Source organism: Natator depressus, chromosome 9, assembly GCF_965152275.1.
Source record: "Natator depressus isolate rNatDep1 chromosome 9, rNatDep2.hap1, whole genome shotgun sequence".
Taxonomy (NCBI): Eukaryota; Metazoa; Chordata; order Testudines; family Cheloniidae; genus Natator; species Natator depressus.
The window spans coordinates 101,011,018-101,037,885 of NC_134242.1; the positions used below are offsets into that span (position 1 = coordinate 101,011,018).

At 47.4% G+C, this 26,868-nt stretch overlaps 1 protein-coding gene across 1 annotated transcript; it reads left to right on the forward strand.

The window, feature by feature from the left end:
* The first annotated feature begins 586 nt into the window (after positions 1-586).
* On the forward strand, positions 587-26,536 carry FOXO4 (forkhead box O4). The gene is made up of 3 exons (XM_074962810.1): positions 587-1,021; positions 14,964-16,205; positions 25,333-26,536. Exons 1-2 carry the CDS (start codon positions 587-589, stop codon positions 16,185-16,187), a joined length of 1,659 nt encoding a protein of 552 aa, XP_074818911.1. The 3' UTR covers positions 16,188-16,205; positions 25,333-26,536.
* The last annotated feature ends 332 nt before the right edge of the window (positions 26,537-26,868 follow it).

A 26,868-nucleotide genomic window follows, 5' to 3' on the forward strand; every position in this document is an offset into this window, starting at 1 on the left:
GGGTCACAGTGTGGGGGGGTCGCTAGAGCGGGGAGGGGTGGGGGCTTCGCTGGCCCGGGGAGGGGGCATGGCGGGGGGGATCACAGTGTGGGGGGGGTCGCTGGCCCGGGAAGGGGGCATGGCGGGGGGGGGGGGGGGTCCCTGGCGCGGGGGGCGGGGAGCCCGGGGTCGCTCGGGAGGGCTCGCTTTGTTATGTAAGGGGAGCCCATCAGGAGGCTGTCGCGGGGCATTTCGGGAGTTGTAGTTCCCCAAGCGTCCTGTCTGCCACGCTGCCGTTCTGGCCCCTGCCACGCCTCGGCGCATGCGCGAGGTGTCGGGAAACGGAGTCCCTGGGCCGGACTTGCCCGGCGGGCGCTCCGTTCCGAGACGGCTGCGGGACTACACCTTCCAGCATGCTTCGCGCGCGCAGGCGCAGCGGCCTCTGCAGGCTGTGGTAAACAGAGCCGTGAGGCCGCGGCGGCGGCTCGGGGTCGCGGCGAGGGGCCGAAGCGCGGGCGGGGGGCGCAGGCGCGGCCGGGGAATGGCGGAGGCCGCGGGCGAGCCGCCCGGCGTGCGGGCCCCGGCGCGGCGCTGAGCCAGCGGGCCCATGGCGGCCTCCGAGCCGGGCCCCGCGGCGGGCGGCGGCCCGGGAGGCAGCGTGGAGATCGACCCGGACTTCGCGCCGCAGAGCCGGCCCCGCTCCTGCACCTGGCCCCTGCCCCGGCCCGAGCTCTCGGCGGCGCAGCAGGAGGCGGCGGGCGGCCCGGCGGCGGCGGAGGAGGGGGCCGGCGGGGCGGCGGCGGCGGCGGGGCCCGGGCGGGCCGAGGGGCCGCGGGGGCCCGGCGGGGCGGCGGCGGCGGCGCGGAAGGGCGGCTCCCGGCGGAACGCCTGGGGGAACCAGTCCTACGCCGAGCTGATCAGCCAGGCCATCGAGAGCGCCCCGGAGAAGCGGCTGACGCTGGCGCAGATCTACGAGTGGATGGTTCGCTTCGTGCCCTACTTCAAGGACAAGGGCGACAGCAACAGCTCGGCCGGCTGGAAGGTAGCGGGGCCGGGGCCGGGGGAGCGGGGCGAGCGCCCCGGCCGGCCGCTGCTGGCGCCGTGGCTGGAAGGGGGAGCCCGGCGCGTCCCGCTGACCCGGCTGGGGGGCGGTGCGCGCTCCTGCCGCTCGCCCCCCGAGCCGGCCGTCTCCCCTGGCTGCGGGCTCTGCTTTCCCCACACCGGGGCTGATGCCTCGCTTGTGGGAGGCAAAGCAAAGCGAGACCCTGGTTGACAGTTTTGCTCCTCTTGCCCAGTGGCATTTTCTGCCCTAAGGGTGTAAAGTTCCTCTCTTAAGGAGTGCGTCCCAGCCTGTGCAACGGGCTCCCCCAGGAGAGTTAAGGATCCTCACAACCCCCACACCTTCCCCTTGGCGATTGCGTTCTCTGACCTAAACACGTCGCTCTGCATGTGTGTGTATATATACAAACACTGAAAAATATCCGAAATAGTGCATGCACTTCTCCCCGTGCAGAGAGGATGAGCGAGCAAACATGTTGCAGATTTAGTTGCTTACTGAACTGCTGGAAAGTGCTTGGATACTATGGGGAGAGCCTCTGTAGAATGGAATATCTGTTACATTCTTTCAGTTCACCTGTATTTAAAAAAAAATCCCCCAGACTTGAGGTAGTAAACCTACTGGATGGAGCACTGGACTGGGACTCAGGAGACTTAGCTTCTGTTCCTCACTTAGCCACTCCTCTGTGGAGCCCTGAGTGGATAACAAATTTATATCTGTGTATGGGATATTAGCGGCTGTCCAAGGAGCTGCACGGTTCTATCATAGAATAGACTATCAGGGTTGGAAGGGACCTCAGGAGGTCATCTAGTCCAACCCCCTGCTCAAAGCAGGACTGATCCCCAATTAAATCATCCCAGCCAGGGCTTTGTCAGGCCTGACCTTAAAAACTTCTAAGGAAGGGGATTCCACCACCTCCCTAGGTAATGCATTCCAGTGTTTCACCACCCTCCTAGTGAAAAAGTTTTTCCTAATATCCAACCTAAATCTCCCCCACTATCAGAAATAACAGTGGCAAAAGCAGCCGCATGTCCGGCCGCCATTCGCAGAAGCCAGTGCCCTGCATGGGTAGCTCCTCTGGCATGGCTGTACTGCCCCCAGTCAGGGAGGCTGCTTCTGCCACTGCTGTTCCTGGTAGGGCCCTGCAGCTCCTCGGATACCCATTTTATATTCGCAGATATAAATTTGGCATCCATGCAGGGCTTTACTAGTCTGCTGGGTGACCTTGGATAAGTCACTTACCTCCTCATGTCTGTTTCCCCAGCTGTAAAATCAGAATAGTGATACTAACCTTTATAAAGTGCCTTGCTCTGCAAACAACAAGTGCTATATAAGAGCTTGGTATTATTCTTATTATTTATAAGTGTGCAAATCAGGCACCTAGCTGTGCCTCCTTGTGTTCCTTTTGCCATCAGCCTTTTCCTCCTCCTCTTTGTTTTATATCTACCTGTTGCTTCTTGTCAGTATTTAGATTGTAAACTCCTTAGGGGAGGGATTGTCTAATGTTTATATAGAGCTTAGCGTAATGGACCCCCATTCTGTTAAGGGCCACTGAGTGCTGCTGTAATACAAATAACCTAGTGCATCTGATGAAGTGAGCTGTAGCTCACGAAAGCTTATGCTCAAATAAATTGGTTAGTCTCTAAGGTGCCACAAGTCCTCCTTTTTTTTTTTTTGCGGATACAGACTAGCACAGCTGCTACTCTGGAAACTAGTGGATGGAGGTGGTTGTGATGGGCTTTGTGGAGATGGAGCAGTTTGTATGTGTCTCCACTGAGCAGATGAAGCAGATGAGGATTGCCCTTTGTGCCAGTCTCTGGTCCAGCTGGTTTCTGCATTTCCAGGAAAGGCTGCTCCTTGCTCTCTTTGTTTTCTGAAAAGTTTTCCAGGAAAGGAGCTGGCCTGTTAAGCGACTCTTGTACTAAGCTACTGTATTAGATGAAGCATCATTTGAACTGTTTTTAAATACAAGGCTACAGTTCTTTGTCTCCCAGCTTCTCTGAAATTCAGTATAAATAACTCCTTCATAACTCGTATTCCTGGCTTTCAAAAATCTCCCTTTAGAAAGGGTGCTCTGTCCCATGGGCAGAGGGGGCGGGTATGTCTGCCCTACAGCAACTGAGGGAGCTCTGTGAGCTAGTGAAAAGTAAAAATAGACTGTGGAATACATTGTTTAAAAATACTAAACTGTTTCTCTGGAAATAGAAAAGGTAGATACTAAAGTAACAGGAAGAGCATTGACCTTAGTTTCCATCCTCTGCTGTTATCAGCCTGGTCTTCCGTGCTAGTGTGTTTAGACTAATGAATTGAATGAGGAACTGACATCTGAGGGATGCTCTGGGCAAGCTAGCTCAACACTCTTGCTGTTCTGGTGTTGGGCCCCCTGACTGCACTGGGGTGTGAACTTGCTGCATGTATCACCTAGTCCATGACAACTAACTTTAAAATGGGATGTCTTTTTGCTTGTATTGTGTTTATGGTTTCTTTGGAATTGACATTTATTTGTAGTTGTATTTATTATTTTAATTGTATTGCTTTAGCCTCCAGAGGCCTAGTTAGGATTAGGGCCCTCTTATGCCAGGCGCTGTACAAACATATAGTGACTATCCATTGCCAAAAAACCTTATGATCTGAAGACCAAACACAGCCCTACAGAGGGGAATGACATATAACATGCAAGCAAAGTGAATGTGGGGGTGATGATCTTGTTTCTGCCCTAGGACTGCTGACATAGAGGGTGTGTGCAATATTTCTACATTACTATTCAGGTCAAACAAAACTTGTCCTAATATACACACCAGGAATAAGGGGAGCGGTGAGAATTTTACCATCACACGAGCTAGTCAGTGCTGTCCTTAATAACTGTTCATACATACAATGGGGGTAGGCATCTTAGAAATACTGAGAGAGAAAGAAATAGGGGTCTTATTGTTGCGGAAGAGAAGTCAGTTCCCTACTCCCTGCTCTTTCCAGAGTGTACTGTGGACTTAAACACTTACAGATGTCTTTAGGAGCCTGAACATGGCACTAGTCAGCACATAAAGAGTTTGTCACTTTTCCAACTGCGTGGTGGCTGGCTGAGGATCTCTGGAGAGGGCAAGTAATCTGACTAAATTTCAGCTACTCTATTAGTTTTTTTCAATACTGGCTGAATCCGGTTAGTCAACAGTTGTCATGGGACAGTTTGCTAGGATGTGTTGCTTTGCAACAGCTGTAAATACCAATTTTCCAGCAGGTCTGGTTGTCTCACCTGAAGGGAATTCTTCCAGGCCCCATGTTAGAGGTGGGCTGTCCTCTATGCTACAATGATTCATGTGTAATTATTTTGGCAAAAAGTTGGTGAGATTGATGTTGGATCAGTGTTCTCTGTGCTGTCCATTGGGGAATGTCTGTATCTAATCTCTAGGCCAGTGGTTCTCAACCGGCAGCCCAATTAGCACACAGCTGTGGGTGTGCCCAGGGTCCCAGCTGCCCAGGGGTCAGGCTCTTGGCCGGCCCTGCAGAGTTGGGGGTTTGGGAGTCCAGGGCTCCCTGCCAGCCCTAGGGCCCCATGAGCTTTGAGGTCTGGGGCAGCCGCCCGGCCCCACAAGCTTTGGGATCTGTGGCAGCTGCGCAGCAGGGCCTGGGGTGAGCCGAGGGTTAGGGTCCAGGGTAGCTGCCCAGCCCTGCAGGCTCCGAGATCCAGGGTGCTACACGGAGGGGGACCAGGGTGGGAGTTGGCTTGCCCTGCATGGCTGGGGTCCTGGGCAGCTGGCCAGCCCCGCAAGGTCCGGGGGCCTGGGCAGCTGTGCGGTGAAGGGTTGGAGTGTGGGCTGCTGCTGCCCTGCCACCTGGCCCCTGTGGCCCAGGTTACACATTGTGGGCCGCATATGTGACCCACAATATATAATATGTTGAGAACCACTGCTCTAGGCCATGACAAGCAAGATTTCAGAAGGAACAGAGTATCCCTTGAGTTCTCCACAAGTCAATTGTGAAGTTCTTTTCTTGACCTTTGACTAATTGCAAAAGAGACATGACTATGTTGTGAAGTCTTTGGCCCACTGCATCCAAATCTCAGTGTCAAATAGGCAAAGCTGGTTGACTGAATTAAACAGGAAGAGAGGCGTTTTAGGACACACATTAATTTGTTCTAGGTTTGTACACCGCCTAGCATAATGGGGTCCTGGTTGGTAATTTATATTATAATTAATAGTAATAGAAGTCCTGTGTGAGGAATGTGCTGCATCAGGATACAGATCCCAGAGCATTTATAGCTACTCTAAAGCTGTATTTAGAGTGGGTTCTAAAAATGTTTCCACTTCAAATAAAAGGTACTGGGGAGGTTGGAGGGTCTAGTATGAAATAGCATTTTCAGACCTTTGTTTTCATGATACCATGTTTGTACCTTAAAGGAAAACTAGTGTGTGAAATGCGCAATCAGAATGTTTTTGTGGTAAGGCAGACACGCAGATCCTTGTGTGATAAGTGAAGAGAATGGATTGTTCTGATGTGGAAATATGCAGAGGTCTTGCTGCTGCTCTGGAATTGCTACTGTTCTCTAATGCAGACTTTTAGGTAGGCTACTCAGTTTGCAGCACTGCAGTCTGTGAATCAGTTTATTCAGGATGGCTTTGTTTTATGGCCTTCAGCAGGGGCAGAACAGGAATTTCCATGGGGGAGACTGTGCTTAACCATGATGAAACTTTATAATCTCTCATTGTTACTTCATAATCCCTTCATAGCTGTTCCACTCCAATGTACAATTGAGTGAAATTATAAGTCTTGCAGACTGAGTATAACTAGTGTGAATTTCAGTGAATTTGAGACTTTTGTGGGAGGAGGCAGTGTTCACTACGCTTTAAAAGGAGAAAGTTAATTTGCTGGCTGTGCAGTTTCCTTTTTATCTGCAATCATCCAATTTTGAAGTTAAGAACTAACTGGGATTAAAAAAAGTGGAAATATTCCAGCAGGGTTTCTCTCTCCCTGGACTTCTTTATAATCCCCTCCTTTGCACTTTGTAAGCTGCTCTCTGGATCAGGGGATAAATCTTTCCTGCTTTCAGATGGCTTCTTGGGGTTAATGCAGTTGGGTAAAGCTATGCTTTGTTCGATAGAAAAGGATAAGCAAGCACCCTTAAGGGAATCCATACCATGCGTCTGAAACTGCTGTAGGGCTGTTTCATTCCCATATGTGTGGGACCAGTCAGGAAGGTGCTGGGACAAGCAAAGTGCTAATTCTGAGTTGAAGACACTTAGTTTTTTCCCCTCTAAAATTATTTTTTAAATGCCTCTTGGTTGAGAGAGAGCGCATTCTGAAACTGTTCCTTCCTCACCAGAGGCAATTTTCCCCATCACAGAAATCAAGCCTGTCCCTTTTATATGGCACATATGGAGTCTCTTTATCATCCTTCCTGATAGTATATAATCCTCTCCCCACACACACAAAAAAGTCAAATGACTCTTGAGTATCGCAGTTGTCATAGGATGGTTGAATTCAAATGGTAGCTACTTTCAGCATTTCTTTAACACTCTTGTCCCAAATAGCCTTTGAATCAGACACTTTAGATGTTAACAGTATCTTAATATTACACCCAAGAGCATTATAAAATAAAAATCACCAAGCACTCTGTGTTTGAAACAAGATCTATCTGGAAGGTAGAGTAGATGGCTTCTCTACTCCTTAGTGACTCTTGGTTCTGCTGTTTGTGAATAATTTGGACACATATCACTGTAAAATGTGTATTCAATACACCTCACAAGTGCATATTGTGTGAGTACCACTTGGGTTAGAAATCACTGATTATTGGGCCAACTAGGTGACCAAGGATGAAGACTTGCTGGTAATCCTGCATGCAGCACCAGTGACCCTGTTCATGCCTGTCTAGATTTTTATATTGGCACCCATCTTGTAGTATCTGATCATCTGTGAAGGTTGGAGAACAAATTCAGAATATAGAATGTCTAATATAAAGGAAGTCCTGTGTATGTACTGCCTTGTGCCAGTAGGGCAGGGTGGCTTGTGTCCCTGTGGCCATCTGAATTTCCATATAGATATGCAAAAGAAAGAAGCAAGCTTGTTTCATACTCTAGAGCAGTGTTTCTCAACTTTTTGGATATCAGGGACTGGATTGCTGCCTTCCTAAACTACATCAGGGAGGTCTCAAGAACTGGCACCAGTCCACAGACCAGTCATTGAGGAAACCCTGCTCTAGAGCACTCCTGGTGGGGTGGAGGTAGTCAATTAATCTAGGACATCCTTATGCCTAACAGGTGGCTTCTTGTTCAGCAAACGTAATGTAAATTTAAAATGAAGCTTTGCTTTAGCAGAGCAGGTAATCTTCTCCTTCTTTTGCCTGCTGAGGTTTATCTAGTTTTATCTACTCACTGTATGTCCCAGGTCAGCATCACTTGTTCTACAGACGAGATGTTTTTGTAAATACACCTCTACCCCGATATAACGCGGTCCTCAGGAACCAAAAAATCTTACCGTCTTATAGGTGAGATCACGTTGTATTGGGGTAGGGAGAGGAACTGCTCCCCACCCCAGCTCACCTCTGCTCTGCCTCTGCCTCCACACCTGAGCATGTTGCCGCTGCTCCGCTTCTCCCTCCCTCCCTCCCTTCCAGACTTGGTGCGCCAATCAGCTGTTTGGTGCGGGAAGCCTGGAAGGAAGGAAGGCGGGGTGGGGGAAGCAGAGCGGCAGTGGTGTGCTCAGGGGAGGAGGCGGTTCCTCTGCGCGTCCCCCTTCCCCGGGTTACTTGTTGTGGCCCTCCCCATGTCCCCCCGCCCCAGCTCACCTCTGCCTCCTCCCCTGAGTGTGCTGCTGCTGCTCCCCCCCACCCCCCCAAGGCTTGCTGCGAATCAGCTGTTTGGCATGGCAAGCCTGGGAGGGAAGGGGGAGAAGCAGAGCGGCGGTGCGTGCTCGTGGGAGGGGGTGGAGGTGAGCTGGGGTGGGGGGGCCGCAGCAACTAAGGGGTGGGGAGTGCAGAGGAACCACTTGCGGTAACACAAATTCGGATATAACGCGGTAAAGCAGCCCCGCTCCCCGGAGCGTTGCTTTACCACGTTATATCCAAATTCGCATTATATTGGACCGCATTATGTTGGGGTAGGGGTGTATGTGGAGTTATGCAAATGAATTGACTGGTGCTTGGATAATTGTTCTGTCTTGAAAGATTACAGCCCTTTGCCTGCTCTGATCAGTTTTGATGCTCCTTCTATTTTCCTCTCCTGTTGACATGAGGATGTATGCTGAAGGGTTCCAGTGAAGGCTCCTAGGAAAGGATGCTTTTAGTGAGTTACGTGTACAGAACTAGTTATAGGTTCTCTTGCACTGCTGCCATGGTGAAGTTGAGCTCCAGCTGTCTAAAATTGTGGCTTTTCCCATCAGTAAGATCCTGGATTGTCAGGAAGAGCAGTAAAGGGCTTGGGTTGGGGGAAGATGCAAAGAAACCAAATCTTAGTTTACAGTGCAGTAGCACTGAACAGTCTCCAAATCTGGGCATGTCAGGGTTGTGGCATTGCACTTGGCTGGTGTCTCAGTCTTGTTAGAACGGTGGTATGAACTTGTCTAGCTTTAAACCAATCCAAATCCTAGTGCTCAGAGGTGACCCTCTTCAGATGGAAGTACTGAGAAAGGAAAAGGAAGCACATGGGAGATTGCTGCAGACTTTTCCATATGTTCTCTCGTACTGTAAAATAAATGATTTGATAGAGCCTTATTCATCAGCTTCCAGAAGAGCTCCGTCATCCCCTCATCTTTTTTCTTTTTACAATCAGACCTTGGAGTAGCTGAGTTAACTAGTGTCCCCTTCTGGAGATACACAACTTATGCCAAGGGCTAGTAACAGCCCAAGTTAATAGGGGATGTTCTGGTTCATGCCACTTAGAGAAGAGTAGTTTTTCTCTTTCCAGGGGCATCTGTTGGTGGGTGGGGGCATGTATTTTGAGTTCTGACCTTTGGTAATTGATAGTTTCATGGCCCCATTGGGAGAAAAAAATAGGGAAATTCTCCAGTCTCCACCCACTGAGGCATAGCTGACATTAAACCTAGATGTCATCAAGCAAAACAAAATGGAAAACTTAAATTCTATATCTTAGTGCTGAGCGAAGCCTTAATTCTGTCTGACTTGTAGCATGCGTGTGTTTCAGGGTGGTTCGGACCAGTGTATAATTTTATCCTGGGGTCAGGGAATCACTGACTCTGGAAAAGGAAAAAATGCTACTCACTGTTGTCTTGGGTATACTGCGAAAGTGAGATTACCAGGGAGTTGACTTGCCCAGAAGCAGTGAGGCGTGTATGCAGCTACCCAAATACTCTCCCCATTAAACTTTGCTGCTATAAGTGGAGTATTGCGTGTTCTAAGTGAAGGGTTTGAAACTTGATGTCATATTTTCCTTTATTCACAGGAAGTGTAATTTAAGTAAGAGTCATAGAGGTGCTCGCTGGTGTTGGGAACAGGCAAACATCCTCTTTCTCTGCCACTCAACTGACTTTGAAGCCCATTAGTCTTTAGTAGGTTAAAGAACATAAGAATGGCCGTACTGACGATGGAGACTAAGTTTTTGGGTGACTGCAGGCGAACAATGCTTTGAGTGTCATTTCCTTTGAAACATGGGTATTTAAAAGGTTCTAGAAGGAAGTTCGCCATGGTTGAAGTTAGCTCTAGTTTAAGAATTAGCTTGGCTGGTTGATTTTTGACACGTATCCTGGACTAAGCCACTGGAATCTTGCTCCTGTTCTTTTGTTTCCAAATGCATTCTTAAAGTGCTAGCAGTGTGCTAGGTGCTGTAAACAGATTGGGCTCTTTGCTCCAGCAAGCTTAAAACCTAGATGAGCAACTCGAAGGTAGGATTGGAGATAGGAACCAACAAAAGCCAAGTGACATACTCTGGCATCCCAGAGACGGTAAAAATCCTAGAGAGTGGAAACACTTTTGGCAAAACTTGTCACGCCTCAGCACTTTTTAGGGGAGCGAATTAAGATTACTAGACCTTTTGGAAGATGTGACTTGGAGGAGAGAGTGAAAGCCAGGATGAGGGAGGGTTTGTGGGAGCCATGTAGTGAGCTGAAGCTCACGAAAGCTTATGCTCAAATAAATTTGTTAGTCTCTAAGGTGCCACAAGTCCTCTTTCTCTTTTTGCGAATACAGACTAACACGGCTGCTACTCTGAAACATGTAGAATAAGGTGCAGAGATGAATGGGAGAACAATATAGAATGGGTGGTTACTGGTGATGGTGGTGGTAGTGTGTGTGTGTGTGTGTGTGCGCGCGCGTGCACGGCACGTGGGGGCAGGGGGAAATGGAACCAGATGAGAACAAAAAGGTTGGGATGAGGGGTGCCAGGTTGTGTAGGGTCTCATTGCTCAAGCATGATCTTATTAATACTTGTTAATAGCCTTACTAATGGTCCTGTATAGAGAGCACCTTCTTAACGTAGCCAGGTATTCAGCTCTGCGTCTTGCTGTTCACAGTGAACTCTACAGGAAAAACAAGGTGTGCTTAACTGAACACACAGGCCCCACCCCAGATCCTCTAAGGGCTTGTATACACTGGCAATTTACAGCGCTGCAACTTTCTTGCTCAGGGGTGTGAAAAAACACCCCCCATGAGTGCAGCAAGTTTCAGCACTGTAAAGCACCAGTGTAGACTGGGAGCTATGCCCCTCGTGGAGGTGGGTTTTTTTTAGAGCACTGGGAGAGCTCTTTTCCCAGCGCTCTGCGCACAAGCCACGTTAAAGCGCTGCCAGTGTAGACTAGCCCTAAGAGTCTTAGTCCTAGAAGGCACTGTACTTTTTTCAGGGGTGGGTGCTCTTCCAGACGGAACATTGCCTGCTGTATGCATCACCAGTCTAATTGTCTTGGAAGATTTTTGGTGTCGCTTTTCTCTGTCCCCAGGTGCTTTGCTTTTGGAAAGAAATTTGCTTCTCTGGAAGAATGCTGCAGAGACACTGCTACATAGCTGAGGGAGCTCCCCAAGAAGGCTGTTGCTGGGAAGTTGGTGCTGATTATAACAGCTGTTCCCTCCTATCCATCCAACCCCAAATGACTTTGGAGTTATCCATATAAATAGCCACATGGCTTGGCTTAAATCAGTTGGCCTTCCAGATCCTTCATTCCATAGCGCATTTTAAGATCCTCATCTCCCAATCCCCCATTCTGTCGACGAACAGAAAAGACATGGGACCCACTGCATGCATTTAATGGAATATCATTAATAGATGACTGCAGCCTTGTGGCTCAACCTGTTTTGTTCATTCTGGGGGGAGAGGGCATGGAAGGGACCCTGAAGCCATGCATGGGAAATGCTGTTAGATAACTGAAAACCCCCTGGAGCAGAAGCAGCTGCTCAACAAGTCCATTGCAGCTTTGCTTTGCAGACCCTCTTCAGTGCTAACTTTGCAATCTTAAATCCTTTGACATTAAATAGCTAAACAAATGTTTGAAAGATGGATGCTGACAGAGATGTATGGGGTTTGGGTTTTTTGTATACATCCGCATTTAGATGTGGGAGTGCCCATAACATGCTAGGCTCTTTCCAGGCATAGAGAGAGGTACAATTCCTGTTTTGGAGAGGGTATGGTCTAAGATTTCTAGCAGTAGTCTTGACATTGGACACTAGAACCTTGTCTGCACTATGATTTCCATACTGTTGGCCTGTGGTACTAGTGCTGGTGGTAACACTAGAATGGACACAAGCATTTTTTTGCCATCTTGTAGCCTGACAGTGGTAAACATGCTTGTTTCTGGTCTACTCTGGTATTTCCATAGGTGATACAACCAACCAGCTGTATCAATGTAAGACAAATGGTGAAAAAAGGTCTAGTGTAGATGCACCCTCAAGGTGGTATTAGTGTTGGGAATGTAATGCTGGCAGTGGTAACAAGTGCTTTCAGAGTAGTAAGGCAGTTGGGAAGGAAGAAAGAGAGCCCAGATAGGGAAGGAGAGAGTAAATCTAGCTAATATCAGTCAGCTTTTGTCATTTGGACAAGAACTGTTGTCTCCAATAAAAGTCAGGCCAAGGACCATTGGCAGGAACAATTGCTGGGTGAGGCCACCTTGCTTGACCCAATATGATAAACCTATTGGGAAATGCCCCCTTAATTTTACAACTTGTTCCTTACTCTTCACGTTTAGTCACAGTGGGATAATATCCTGCCGATGACAAAAATGGGGGCCACCTTCTTGAAACAAAATCTCCCCTTCATTCTCAGAATTCTGTAAGTGTCACCTAACTTTTGCACTTCAGAACTTTCTCCAGTTCATGTTTTGGGTAAGTGACCTCCCTGCTTTCATAAGGTCATTAACTACAGAGCCCCTTGCATTGTCTGTGAAATCAACAGGGTTGGAGGCAAGTCAGCTCTTTAATTCTGCTTTAGAAGATCTGGACACTTGAGTTCCTTTTCAGTATTGGCCTAGCCCTTCTGCTAGGGTTACTGTACCTAGAATCGCAATGTGTATGGCTTCATCACAGCCTCCTGATGTGCATGAAGAGTGCTTGAGGTCTGAGGTGTACACATGGCAAAACTGTTTATGGGCTGCTGACAACTGTGTTGACATGAGTATTGGCTTTGTTTCAGGGTGTCTTGTTTGTAACCTCCATGCCGCCAGAGAGCTGGAAAACTGTAAACTAAAGTTTCCACTTAAGCCAAAAATGGTGGCCTCTTCCTGTAGGTTTCAGTGTAACTGAAGGGTTTGCAGTCATGTAGAGGATTTTTGTTGATGTAGCAATTAGCTGATTGTAGTTCCGGCCATAAACTAGGTCTCACAGCTCATCTGGCCTATTACCCAGAGACGCAATCTTCCTTCTTTTTCTGTACATGTTGTTCTAGGCCATGTGGTTTAAAGTCCCGTAGAAGTACACTGAGCGAAAACCCTTCTGTTTATGCAATAGCAGTCATTCCTTCCATGGTGGGCTGTATATACTAGCTGCTGACTAGTTCCTGATGAGACTGGGGTAATGCAGGAGTTCACAGCTTAACTGTTGGAAGGGAAGATGAGGCTCTTGTCCTTGCTGGTGGTGGCTGCAGAAAATCCTATTTTAAATCAATAATGTTCATGTGTAGTCTTTTTTTGGAAGAACAAAGTTGTCAGCCTCTGCAGGAGACAGGATACCATGCTGAATTGGCTGTGTGGGATTTGGGGATCACTGATCAGTTTATTTAAAAGAAAACTTCAGACTAGGGAGCCATTAAGTTGTGCATGTTGCTGAATCTATGTCACCACATGAGCAATGATGAAACATTATTTACTGGTACAGGTAGTCTCTGAGGATTACAACTCCATGGTAACCTAGCATGCTGACTAGTTGTGAGGAATTTGTATGCCTTCAGGACTGACTAGTTCAGGGAGGTGGTTTTTGGCTAGGGGAATGTCTAGGATGGGGCTCGGGGCAGACCCAGTCCTGCAGCTTCTTCCCACTGCAGGAGTAGCCTCCACTGCCTCTGTGTTGCCAGTCCCACTCCTGCTTCATTTCGGGGAGGTGGGCAAGAGATCTGATGAGCAAGGCAGAACTGACACAGAATCCAGCATAGCTAGGTGCTGATGAGGCCATGACGGGGTTATTGGAACTCTGCCTGCTCTGAGGGATTCTGCTTTGTCAGCAGTGGGTAGGGGTTGAGGGAGAGGCTGATAAGCAGTTGGGAGAAAGAAAAGGAGCTGTAGCTTGGCTGGGGTGGGAGAGGATGTAAGGAGGGCAACAGGAGCGCCCAGTTAACTCCCTTCAGACTGTCTTGGCTATACGGGTTAAAGCTGGGGGCCTCTGCAATCTGCTCCATCTTATACCGGGTTAGGGGCAGCCCGGGGATCCCTGTCATGGAAGCAATATAGCCTCTTAGAGCTGGAAAAATTTGGCTTCCTTAACTAGTTCAAGGTAAACATTAAACAAATCCACCACTGCGAAACTTGGAGAAGAAAAGTTTGTGTTTACGTAGGATCCACTCGAACAATGGGAACTTCTTCTGTTGGGTCTGAAGTGTCAGTCATTAGACACTCTTTGCCTGCAGCTATTGGTACCTATGATAATGGCAGACAGAATGTGTGTTTCGGTTTGTCATTTTCAGGAGCACTAGGAAGGCAGTGGAAAAGTATTTTCTTGCTAGATGGAAAGATCAAATTAGGCCTGGGTAGGTGTATATAGAATGAGAGGTGCAAATGCTGTGCTTCTGGTTGGGTATTATCATTGATCTTTCTCCCCTCCCCCCCCCAATAGTGATCACACAGATTGCTGAAAAGTGGCTTCCTCTTTGTGGGGTGGGATGGGGAACCTCCAGAACCGTGGCTGTGACTCATGTCCCCCACTAGATGAAGGCATCAAAATAAGGTTTACTTCCTATTACCCTGTTCGTGTTCTCTCTTTCTAAGTATTTGAGTGTGGTAGTGGTCTTACTGAGTTCAGGGTCTTTCTCCCTCACTGCTGTGCCAAGGTTTTCACATATGGTGTGCTCCCCACCCATCATCCCTCTTCCTTAGGACCACACGTAAGTTTGTTTTGACCCATCATATATACATGCCATGGCTGTATCTGCAAGGGACATGCTAGGTCTTGCTGGATGCTGAGAGTAAATTTGCAGCTGTGCTATGGAAGCTGCCTAGCCTGTGCTCATTGCATTCAGCTGTTCCATTGTTACAAAATCTTTAATACTCACTCAATAAACATTCTTCAGTGTTGGTTGCTTTTTTCAGAAAGATGCTGTCTACTGAATCCTTATGCTGGCCTCATGCTCTCTAGCACAGCTAAGGTTGCTCCATCCTTTGAGTTTGGTATTAGTTCCCTCTGAAGAAACTCCTAACACTCAAGATTCCTTTAGAAACTCAAGTCTCTCTACAAAGTGGAATCTAGTAGGAATATATATGCTGCACATGCCAAGCTTCCGATGAGGAATCAGATCTGTTTATGTAATCTGTACAAATGGGGCTAACATGGTGTCTTTTCTGTTTTTTTCAGAACTCTATTAGGCACAACTTATCCCTGCACAGCAAGTTCATTAAAGTGCATAATGAAGCTACAGGGAAGAGTTCTTGGTGGATGCTCAATCCTGAAGGTGGTAAAAGTGGGAAAGCACCAAGGAGGAGAGCTGCCTCCATGGACAACAGCAGCAAACTGGCAAAAGTCAGAGGTAAAGCATCCAAAAAGAAGGCCTCACTCCAAGCAGCTCCGGAAGCTACTGCCGACAGCCCTGGCTCCCAGTTCCCCAAATGGCCTGGGAGCCCATCATCAAGAAATAATGAGGACTCCGATGTGTGGACCAGTTTCCGGCCTCGAACCAGTTCCAATGCTAGTACCACTAGTGCCAGGCTGTCTCCTATCATGCCTGAGCAGGACGACCTCCCAGATGAAAAGCTTCTCCCTTCTCTAGTGTACTCCAGTGCATCCAGCAACGTCCCACCGACTGTGGCTGAGGAGCTTGAACTCCTTGATGGGTTAAACCTGATGTCACCCAGTTCATCTATGCTGCCCACCCAGCAGTCTGCCTCAAGTGGCTCAGTCCAGAGAGATTCCAGCTTCTCTTTGAGGACCCAGAATTCAGCTGGTCAGACCTCTACTTTTGGCACCTCTCTGTTTAACCCTGTTGATATCTCGCTGCAGAGTTCTGTTAACCGTTTCTCTGGCCCTCAGACCCTTGAAGCTCTCCTGACGTCAAGCTCTCCACCTCCCAGCGATGTGATGATGACTCAGGTGGATCCGATACTCCCTCAAACTGGAAGCAGGCTAAACAGCCAGACTTTTCTGCTTCTAGGTGGACAAGTCACCCAGAATAAAACAAGCCCAGTCAACCCACGAGAAAAACCTTTGGAGCAGCAGTCAGAGTCAATAAGTGTCAGTGCTTTGCCATCTATGCTTTCTGCGGTGGCATCTCCTCAAAACACAGCCAGCATGCCCACTCTGAAGGCCCCAGTCCCAGCACCAACGGCCCAAGCAGTCCATCTGGGCACCCAGTCACTTCTCTCTTCTGTTAGCTCTGCCCCCTTTGGAGTGAACCAGGACAGGCTGCCCACTGACCTGGACGTTGACATGTACATGGAGAACCTTGAATGTGATGTGGATTACATAATCAACAGTGACCTCATGGATGGAGAAGGACTGGATTTCAACTTTGAACCCATTCTGTCTACTCCCAGCTACCCCAACACCTCCCAGGCCTCCAACCATACTTGGGTACCAAGTTAACTTCAGGAATACAAAAAGGTAGGCAAGTTTGTCAAATACTCTGTAGATCTCTAACAGACGCTGCCAGCTTGAGCTGGGATGTTCCCCTTGCAGTCCTCAAATGCCCAGTTCTGTACTAGTGAGGTACATCTGTTTAAAAAGTGGCAGTATCTTGATTGCTGAAAGCTACTGTGGCTGCCCTGCCTAGCGGAGAAATGAGCTTCAGAGGTAGATGGTATTGAAGCTACTTGTAATTTTCAAGTCCTTTTGCTTTCTTGTCTCTTGAGCTGCTGGAGTCTGGTTAGTGGAGTGGCTTGCTCTGTGTGCTCTTCACAATGAGTGCTGGAGGATGCTCTCTCTGGCATTTCTGTGCAGGTTTAATTAAACTTTTGGACTGGGAAAATGCTGTCTATAGAGTAGATCTGTGAGACCACTCTAGTGTCAGAACTTCCTGGAAACAGTTAAAGTGCAATGCCATATTCTCTCTCCTTATAGCTTTTAAAAAGAAACAGTAATGCCTCCGTATGCCATTTGGTGACAGTGTACCTGCATACAGCTCCTGACCCCTTGCGCTTCCTATATCGTTCCAGCTATTCTGGAGATAAGATGATACTGTTTATAATTCTTGCAGCTTAGACTTCCCTGCATAAGCTTTCCTGCATTTACAATTTTCTTTTGGAAACATGGCCCCTCTATACCTTGTAAGAGGTGTGAGGTTGCACAAATCTGGTGTAATTACTGACTTGCTTTAGCCATGGAAGCTGCTGCCAACACTGATGGAGTTAGCAGAGGCTTTTCTCACTCATGCAGTGCGCACCTATGATTGAAAAGCAGGTCCTTCTTAGGAGCAGGATGGGCTTCCCTTCAATCCCAGAAATGAGTTAGGAAGCTTGTTTTGGCATCTGGCCTCTGAGCACACATCCCTCTTTCCTAACCTGCCAGAGTCTCTCAACTTGCTCCTTGAATAGCTTTGATGTTGTGAGGAACTGATTCAAAATTGCTCTTCGATCACATGCAGCAGTCCTGACTTGGTTTTGGGAGCCAAGTGTATTGTGGCTGTGTTCCAGTAAAGGGGTCTATTCACAGGAAGGAGTCGCGAGTAAGGTAGGTGTCTAAATGAATGCTGGGAACTGAGCTGTCTGTGACTGAGACCCACTCAGATTTTCCCTCTGCTTAGAATGCACCTCCCCAGACCCAGCTTGCCTGGCCATTGGATTTCCTTCTGGTATTGTCACTGGGCAGCACTGCACAACAGCTGGTTGTTTCCTGGGATCTGTAAGTGATATTCCATGTTTAGGAGAAGGCGACAAATACTTTAGAAAATAAAATAAACTCTTCCTACTGGAGAGCTGTGGGGAATGGAGTTTAGTTAAATTGCTAGCTTCAGAGGGCATTAGAATGTGGTGTTAGAATCCCCTTTGTGAGAGGACCTGTTTGTGGGTGGGAATAAAAGCCTAGAAACATTTTTGTCTTGAAAAAAGAAAAGAAGTACTTGTGGCACCTTAGAGACTAACCAATTTATTTGAGCATAAGCTTTCGTGAGCTACAGCTCACTTCATCGTCTTGGTTTCAGGGAAGGAGAGGAGGGGGCTTTCTTTTCAATTACCATCAAGTCTCTAAATCACATGCCTCTAAAAAGGCTCCTTCAAATCATCTTGTCCGGTAAACTCTGATAGGGCCTCCTGGTTTTTGTGGGGAAGACACCCACCTTCTGGCCAACTGTGGGTGGTATCAATCTGTCATTTGTTTGCATATGGCTTTTCACTTTTTGAAACATTTCTCATTATCTTCCAATGTGCTGTTGGAGGGAGATTATTAAAAGCAGGAGTTTAATGGGACTCTCAAATGTCAGTTACCCAATCTTAAGCAGTAAATGCTGAGTGGCTTCATGTTAGTTCCTTTAATTTGTTCTCTGAACCATTTGGAGAGAACTGCTTCCCACACCACTAATGAAGTGGCAGTTCAGAAAACTGGTGCCCAGGTTTCCAGTGAGACTGACAATTGCTTGTTCTGTGAAAGATGCAGCAGTCTAAATGAGTTGATGTCCCTGTGTAGTGTGCTTCAAAAACACTAGTTTCAGGAATGAATTGTCTGGGGCTTTGTCTGTCTGGATACCTGCCGATGAATGTTTCACCCTTTCCGGAAGGATTAGTTCAAACTAAAACCTGCCGTCTTCATGCTTCAGAAGGGAAGCTAAGCAGCACAAACTAATACATTTATAAAACAAATTCTTCTAATGCAACATTTTAAGACAGAACTATTTTTAACTAGAAATTGTTTCTAATTTGCCATGTGGTGAACTACATTAGTGTTGGCATTGGCTAACAGCTTGATTCTGGTGAGCTCCTCAATACTGAAGAAGACTGCACTGCAGATAAGAGCCTCTCCTCCATACAGTAGCCATAATGCTGTGCTTGTGATGTCAGAGCATATTCTTCTGATCTCACAGGTAAAGTGCTACTTTGTGTATGTAGAACAGTGGTGTCAACCTCAGCCCACCTGATCTGTTCGTATTCAGATTCTGTAGAATGTTTGCTTTAATTTTACAAAGTTCCTAGCAAACATGGTTGTGAAACAACCATTCCAAATGTGACCTGAATGTAACCAGTGCAACACTGTCTGCCTGAGTCTCCAGACAGCATGGCACAGTGGCTCCTTGCCCCTCCCTTAATCCCATTGACATATCAACCATAAAGTCTGTTAAGACTAAATGTCAATGTTTAGTATTTCATTACTAACACCTTCAGCAGGTGGAATGGAAGGTGGGGGCAGAGAATTGGTAATTGCTGCAGGGAAGGGAAGGCAATGCAATGCAAAGGAAAGAACAGAGTAAACACAAGGGTAAAGGGAGAAAACTTGTGGGTGGGGTGGGGTGGGGCAGGAAGGTAGATACACTGGGAGCACAAATAGTGGCTCTCCTTAGTGGGAGCATGTCTTCCTACTGAGTTTCTACCCTGATATTTGTGCAGACCTTCCACTGACATCAGTTTGGTTGAGGATTGAAAAGAGAATATTGTCATAACTGCATGCGAGGGCCAGAGATAAAAATGGCATTCTTCTCTTGCCAAGGAATTACAACCTGATCTAGAGGGATGGAATAAACCTTAGTTTATAGCACTTTGATTTACTGCCTTGGCAGTTAAATCATGGGATTGCTATGCATATTGTAGACTTGGATTTCAGCGAGACATAATTGCACAAGAAATAAAAAATCTCAATTAAATAAAAATACCTGAGCATGGATTGGATATTGTCTGGCAAGCAGTAGTGTTACCAAGTGGGAAACCTCTGAGGTCAGTGTTAGGATCATACTCTAGACCCTTCAGGAAGCTCATAAGTTGTACGTTCAGCAATAATAAAGTCTGAGAAACTATTGGGCAGCAAACCATGCCAAACTGAACGGTGATCTGGAGAGACTTGTATAGTTGTCGTCTGGGCTTGTGACACGTAGACCCATGAACACACTGATGTAATGCTAGCTGCAGATACTTGGATAGAATTAACTCCCTCTCCTGAGGCATATGGTCGGGGTTGTGTGGCCCATCTGTGAACCCTGCACACTGTCTACATTGAAAAAATAAGGAACATTCCGTTTGACAGCAGTATTACATTTATTGTACTGAGAAAAGATGCCTTCCCTAGTGGAGTTAAACAGCAAAACCTTCTCCCCTCTCCTAGGAATTAATCACTGGACCTAGTTCAAACACTGTAAGTGTTTGTGACTGTGCGTTTGTTCATTTGAGTCTCACAGAAATTAAATGAAATGTCAGTTGTGGGCTGGGAGGACGACCTCATTAAGTGGTGGTAGAAACACCCAGATTTGGTACAGTGTAGTTTCTGAGACGTTGCTTCTTTGTACTTCCCAAGGGCAAAGACTGAGAGGTAGTGATTCTTTTCTGTGGCAGTTGCTCTGATATAATGCATGACAATATCCACAGCAAAGCTTTGTTGTGACCATTGTGTGCATCACCAGCCCTGGTTCATTCTGACCTGGGAATATTTCCACTCTGTGAGAAATCGCAAATCCTATAATTGTGACTTGGGCTTCCAAAGCTCATGGTTGCTTTAGGAGGGGGCTGAATATTGGGGTGCATAAACTAGTGCTGCAGTCTTGACTTTTTCCCTCCTGGGACCTCTCTCGTTTGGCAATGCATGACCCGTGATCTAGTGCAGTAGGCGAGCCGTAGGCCAAATCCAGACTGCCAGACGCTTTTGAACGGACCCTGAAATCTTTTTAATTACTTATCATTTTTTTAATTATTTTCTCTGGAGGCTGGATCTTGACTGTACCTTGCGCAAGAAATTTGGACCTTAACTAAAAATAATTGACTATCCCTGATCTAGTGTATGTACTGTGCCCAGTGCAGAGTCTTGTAGGGGCTAAACCAGATGAGCGGTCTTCTGATTAGATGCCATGTCTTTTTGAAAGCAGCTGTGTATTATACTAAAGAATGTTTATCAGAGGGTAGAATCTAGCTAAGGATTTGTGGCCAACAGCTGGCCATACTTTGGATGCATGCGGCGGGGGACTGATGTGTCTCCAGAGCATTGCTGCTTAGCTTTCCCATCTGGACCATGGAACAAGAGATGCAGGATAATTTTGGATGAATTGAAACAAATCTGGTAAGTGCTAGGCATAGGGATTTGGGAGACATTCTATGGGAAATGTGCGCCAGAGACACCACAGTTGATGTCCCCAGCAATAAAGAAGCAGAAATGTGTAATGGGTTCTGAAGTTTGCTATCAGACATCAGCAGGAAGCTTCTCATCCCCACATCATTCTCAGTGAATTGCATTAAACAGTAGTCCTGGGGGAATTCTGCACCATTGCATGTGTGTAGAATTCATGTCTGGCGCAGAATTTTTTTTTTTCTGAGCAGAAAATACATTCTGCCTTATAAGTGCTGTAGTTCCACCTTTAGCCCAGCAGAGGCCGCTGTGGCACCGGAACAGACTGCAGTGGCTGACTGGCAGTAACAGCCAGCAGCTGGCTGCATTCATCACAGTATCCTGCCCATGGAGACAGATTAGGCGGCATGGGATATGGTGGGTGGGGGCAGAGTGGGGCACACGAGGCTGCTGGGGGGGGTCACAAACTGGGGTTCAGAAGGGCTAATGGGAGGGACAGACTGGGACGGGGGCTCAGGAGCTAATGGGGAGACAGCATTTAGCCAGGGGCTGAATGGGTTGGGGGGGTAGGGGGCTGCAGGGCCACATGGGGAGAGGAAAGGGAGGCTGCAGGGACACATGGGGATGGGGGCAGATTTGCCAGAGTCAATGGGAGAGGCTAGTAGTCAGTCAGGGTCTGCATGGGGGAGGCTCCCCAACTCCCTAACAATCCCCCCCTCCCATAAAAACACCTGTTCCATACTTCTCCCACCCAATAACCCTCCAGGCTCACTCCCAGGCTCCTTCAGCTCCTCCGACCTCTGTTACCCCTGACTCCCCCAAGCCTTTGCACTGCTTCTGAGGGCTGCGGGAAATACATTTTTGTATTGTATTTTAAATGAATTACTCAGAGTTCTATATTAATTTGTCTAGTAAGGAATCTATTTGTCAAAAAGCAGTTCCTAATTTTTTTGTCTGTATTATTACAGACCTACTTGCTGACAGGTATTTTGAAATAAATTTCCAAAATAATTGAAACAGACATGATTATATTGTGTTGTTTTGACAAATAAAATATGCAGAATTTTGCAGAATTTTAAAATATTGTTCGCAGAATTCCCCCAGGAGTAAAACAGCAATTTCACATTCAGGTGTAAGAGGAGGGAAGCAAAGGGCATGTGTACTGCCCCCTCCTTTGTCTCTTGGTTATTTGCGTTCAGTCCTTAGAAACTATTATTGCCTAACGGCCAACCAAGAATGGGGTCCTAATGTGCATTGAGCAATGTACAAAAAGGAGCAGACAATCCCTGCCCTGAAGCTCGCAGTCTAAACAGGGTGGGATCTGGGATAGAACCCACAAGCAGAATGACCAATGTGATGGAAAGAAATGGCATGCTAGCTCCACAGGGTTTTGGGGGTGGGTTTACTCAGGAGTTGGAGCAACTAAATTAAAATAAAAGGGAAGTGAAGGTTTGTGCTGAGGATGGGGCAAGTGAGAAGAAGGTGAGAGGGGCAGGTTTGGAGGATAATGGAGCAAAAGCCAACTAGCACAGGGCAGAGAGAGTCCAGTCAAGAACTGTAGAAGATTCTCCAAATGTCCAGCAATCCAGAGGTATTTGCTTTTATCTGCTGCACGTGGTAAAACTTTCGAATCTCATCCATAGCATGAGGCTAGTGATCAGCACAGGAGGATGGAGGGGGAGAGCTCCCAAGAAGGGAGCAGCAGTGCAGTTGGGATAATGGACCATGAAAAGTATGGCTGAAGGGAGTAGAGATCCTAGGAAAGGGAGTTGAATGGGAGCAGGGAGGATGGGCAAGAAATAGCAGAAGGCTTTCTAGAAAAGCGCATGGAGAACACTAGTAAAGGTCAGAAAATACTGTGTATTTCTCTGTATTTAGATATGAAGGTGAAAACACCGAAATCTATAACTCAGTGTATCAGTGAGAAGGCTGAAGATCTTAGTCTTAAAAACACAACTTCCGTTTTATTCATTGAAGCCATTTATGGGCCCTTACCTGTAGTTTCTGAGTCAGTGGAAGCAGGCTAGGACCCTGAATTTGTAGCCTCCCTTCCCTGGCACAAGTTATGAATCCTTTAGGCTGGAAATGCCATGGTTCACTGGTTCCACAGCTATGATGTGGTCTTGGTTCGATGTCCCTCAGCCCACAGGTTTGTAGGGACAGCGTCTCTTTGGAAATGCCTGGCTACCAAATAACTCTTGCTCTAGCATGCTAGGTGTTGACTGTCTGTGTTCAGATCCCTCCTGCAAACATGTTCCTTCCCAGAAGCCCATGAAGATCAACCTCTGTCACTGAAACTTGCCTGCACCACTAATGTGAACAACCACTCTAAGCTGGCACCATCTTGCCAGTGGACTTCTGGGGGCTCTGTCTGATTGGACTGTCAGCATCTCAGTCTAGGGATCCAGCTTGTGAAGCACTGAGTATACTGGTGCTCAGCAAATACCACTGTCGTCATGCTGTGTGGTTTGTACAGAGCCTAAATGAATCTGGATGTTGGGAAGCGTTTCCCTTCAGGAGGTAAAGGGAGTCAAATAGCAGCCTAACTTACCGCTTCCTAATAGTGCCCAAAAATAAAATACAAGCTCTCAAGGGGTGCAGCAAGGCCCCATCTCCAAAGAGAGGCCCCCAAACTGACACAGGCACTTCACAGTGCTTAGCAAACCCTCCTATGAGCCCTAGGAGGTAGGTCAGGATTATCAGCCCAGCTTTACAAATGGGGAAATCTGAACAGAGGTTAAGTGATGTGCTCAAAGTCTCATAGGGAGTTAATTTGAAGCCAGGAGTTTTCTCCATTCTGAGCTCAGAAAACACTGCCTTCTCTGCATCCAAGCTGAATCACAGCCCGACAACAAAAATAATTTCCACCCCCCTTCAGCTCCCTTTGGCACATGTGGTGGGAATACTTGTCCTTCCCTGAGAATGTGAACCCTGTCCCTCTGGCTGTGTCGTCAGCTCCTTGGAGCAAGAGCCTATTGTTCTGTTCGTTAAAGCACTGGGTGCATACCAGATGTTATACAAAGTGACTTATGAGAGTCCTCCACCATAGATTTAATAGGGTAATGCAAAAAGACTATGGAGCCACAGTGTGGACTTTGTTATACACGGCCACTTGTATGCATGGTGCCTACAGACATGAAAGATCAATCATCCTCTCTCAGTGCTTAGTCTAAGCATTTTAGAGGACCTGTGATCCTGAGCTGGACACGTGGGGCTGGCACTTGGTCCCATTTGAATAGCGCAAAGTCGTCTTGTTTGGCTCCTTGTTTCCAGATTTCTGATTACTGTTTCTCAGTGCATACTTGATTTCTGGTGATTTAGTTGTGCGCCATTCATGGGAAAGGAGCTGCCTATTTTCTATACATTTACTTTCTGTCCCTAGGCAAATGGGAAATCCAAAACCTTCTCCATCAATTCCTGGTGGAGTTTTTCATGCTAGTTGAATGATTCAAAATGGTGAAGTAAGACTGTCTGTACAGATTCCTCACTGCCCACAGAACCTCCTATGTCCCTTGACCACAGCCCACTCTTGGTTCTGTCTCACTCTCTCTTGCTCGCCAGGCTGGGTTTTGACACATACTTTCTCCCACCCACCCCCAGTATTTCAAAGAGGAGTCTGCTCAATTGCTTTTGTGCTTTTCCCAGGGCTGCTCACTCTTGTACCTTTGTTCCCTATACAGAAATGAGTAACATCCCCTCCCGCCCCCCACAATTGTCTCCACAGTGCTGTTGCTAGATGCTGCAACGCTGGTGTTGCTTGGATTGCTTTACAAGCGAGTCCTCCATGTGCTCCACTGGTGTTTTGACACTGCCTTCTGAAGCAGGTCACAAGCTCACAAGTGGAGGTTCCCATCCTAATCTTTCTCTCTTAGCCGTTGGTTAACTATTCCAAAGGGTTATTAGAAGGAGCTGTTCTTCCTCTTTTGGCTGCTTGTAGGCTGATGCTGTGGCTATGGTGAGGGACCAAGCCTGGGAAGGTTTTCCTGTAAGACTGGTCTCTTGACTGTGGTCCGAAATGTGCATTTGTAGTTTTTGATGTGTTCAAACAGAGCTTCTTAAAGTGGCCGTGCAGGTGAAAGGCTCTTCCTGGTGTGCAGGGCCCAGGAGACCCATGCTCAGCCACAGTCTGTTTCTCTTGCAGTTAACTCTGGTGGCTGCCCAAAAGGGAAGAGTGACTTTCCCTTCTTGCTGCTTCTCCTCCTAGTTCTAGTGTTATCAGGACCCTTCCTTAAGCAAAGCTCTTCAGGCTAAGCATTCTTGCTTTAGCTCCTCTGGGGAGCACTCACTTTTGAGACCCTGTGTTGTTCCCTTTGCTCTCCCCTCCTCTCAATCCTGCTCTGAGTGTGGACAGGGTCTTGCTGTATACTTCACCCTGCATTGGTGTGAAATCTCTTCCCCTACAGAGGTTTCTCAGTGTGTGCATCCCCAACTGGAATAGGATGCTTCTGCTTAATGATAATTACCCCCAAATCGTTTCTGTCCACGGCTCCCTTTGAGGCTGAGATCTAACCACCTGCTTTGTTTTTCTTCTTCCTAGTGTCCTTCAGGTTTCTGAATGTTGGGTCCTGACTTCGCTTCCCACCCCTGGCAGAGTCTGAAAAAACAGAGCGCACTGGACACAGCTTCTCTGCACACCATGCCTGGGGCAGACAGAACTGCCCACCTGGGAGGAAGGGGGCAAATCTGCGCCTGGTTGCAATAGGAAGAGTTTTGAAAAAAATCCTGTTGTGTGCTGCGTCTCTTCCTAAAAATCCTGACCTGCCATGGATCTTCTGCAGAAGCCCCGGGGCTGTGCACATTTGAAGAGGAGCTCTGGTGAAAATCCCCAAGTTTAGCCAAAGGCTGTTATGCCAGACAACAGCATTATCCCACACAAAGAGTGGATGTGTTGGAGGCTGCCTTATCTCTGCCATAGCAGCAGTTCGCTCAATGTCTCGGGCTGTCAGAAGGGGCCTATTCTGTCCCTGCCTTGCCCTCTGGGATGGAGTAGCTGGGCCTCTTCCTTCAGCCACCAGCCTTGTGCTTGTACTCCACAGACTTTTAGAAGAATTGGAAGGAGCCTCTTGGCAGAAGCCTGGTAGGAATAGGGTAGGGTGTCAGATGGATTGGTTTCAAAGTACCCCACCATTCTGCACCCATCTGAAGGGTTGGGCGGGTGGCAGCCAGGGAGGCTTACCTTTGCTCACCTAGGCAGAAGAGGAGGACATACAGTTTAATTTCACTGTGCCAACTGGGCCCGTTGAATGCGTAGCATGTTCTAGAGAAGTCCTGTGCTGTTCTAAGCACTTTCCTGATACAGCAGGCTGCTGGAAAGTAGACACAGGTGCTGATTGCTGTTGCTGGGACTCCAAAACATCTTTGGGAGTTTGTTTCTGGGCTGTCTTGATACAGCAGAGAAAGGGGAAGCCTGGGTGTGGCCTTAACAGAGCCCTGGTTGCTTTTCAGAAGGGCATTTTCTATAGATGAAATATTTTTTTACTAATCTAAGGGCTTTCTATATTGAAAGCCAATGTAACCACGTCTCCCTTGGCTTACTGGGTATCTCTCCCTCTAAGAAGGTGGTACCAATGGCAGATTTGCCTTTCAAAGCCGTGCTGAGAATAAATACACTTGACATTCAATTATGTGTCTGATTGGGGGAAGAACTGGCAGGCCCCCACAGTTTGGAACCATGTGAGGAGGGAGTTGTACATTTCTTGTAATCTATATGTAAAACTAGCTACAAATTAGAAGCTTTTTCTAAACCTTTTAAAATATATATATTTTATATATATATTTAAATTGAGAAACAAAATTATTCACTTTTTTTTTCTGCAGCTTTATCCTGTTGATACCACATGAACACTACAGTGAGGCTGGGAACAAGCCTGGGGTTATGGAGTGTGAATACAGTTTGGGAAGGGGTGGGGGAGACACTTCAGAGTGTTTGGGGAATAGCCACACTCTTCAAATCAAATGGGAGAGGTGTTTACAGAAATCAGACTGCTGCAGATCAGTCTCTGGCCATGTGACTGAACACTCCCACTAAGTATCCCCTAACCTTGTGCTCTTGGCTAATCATTAACAGGGGATA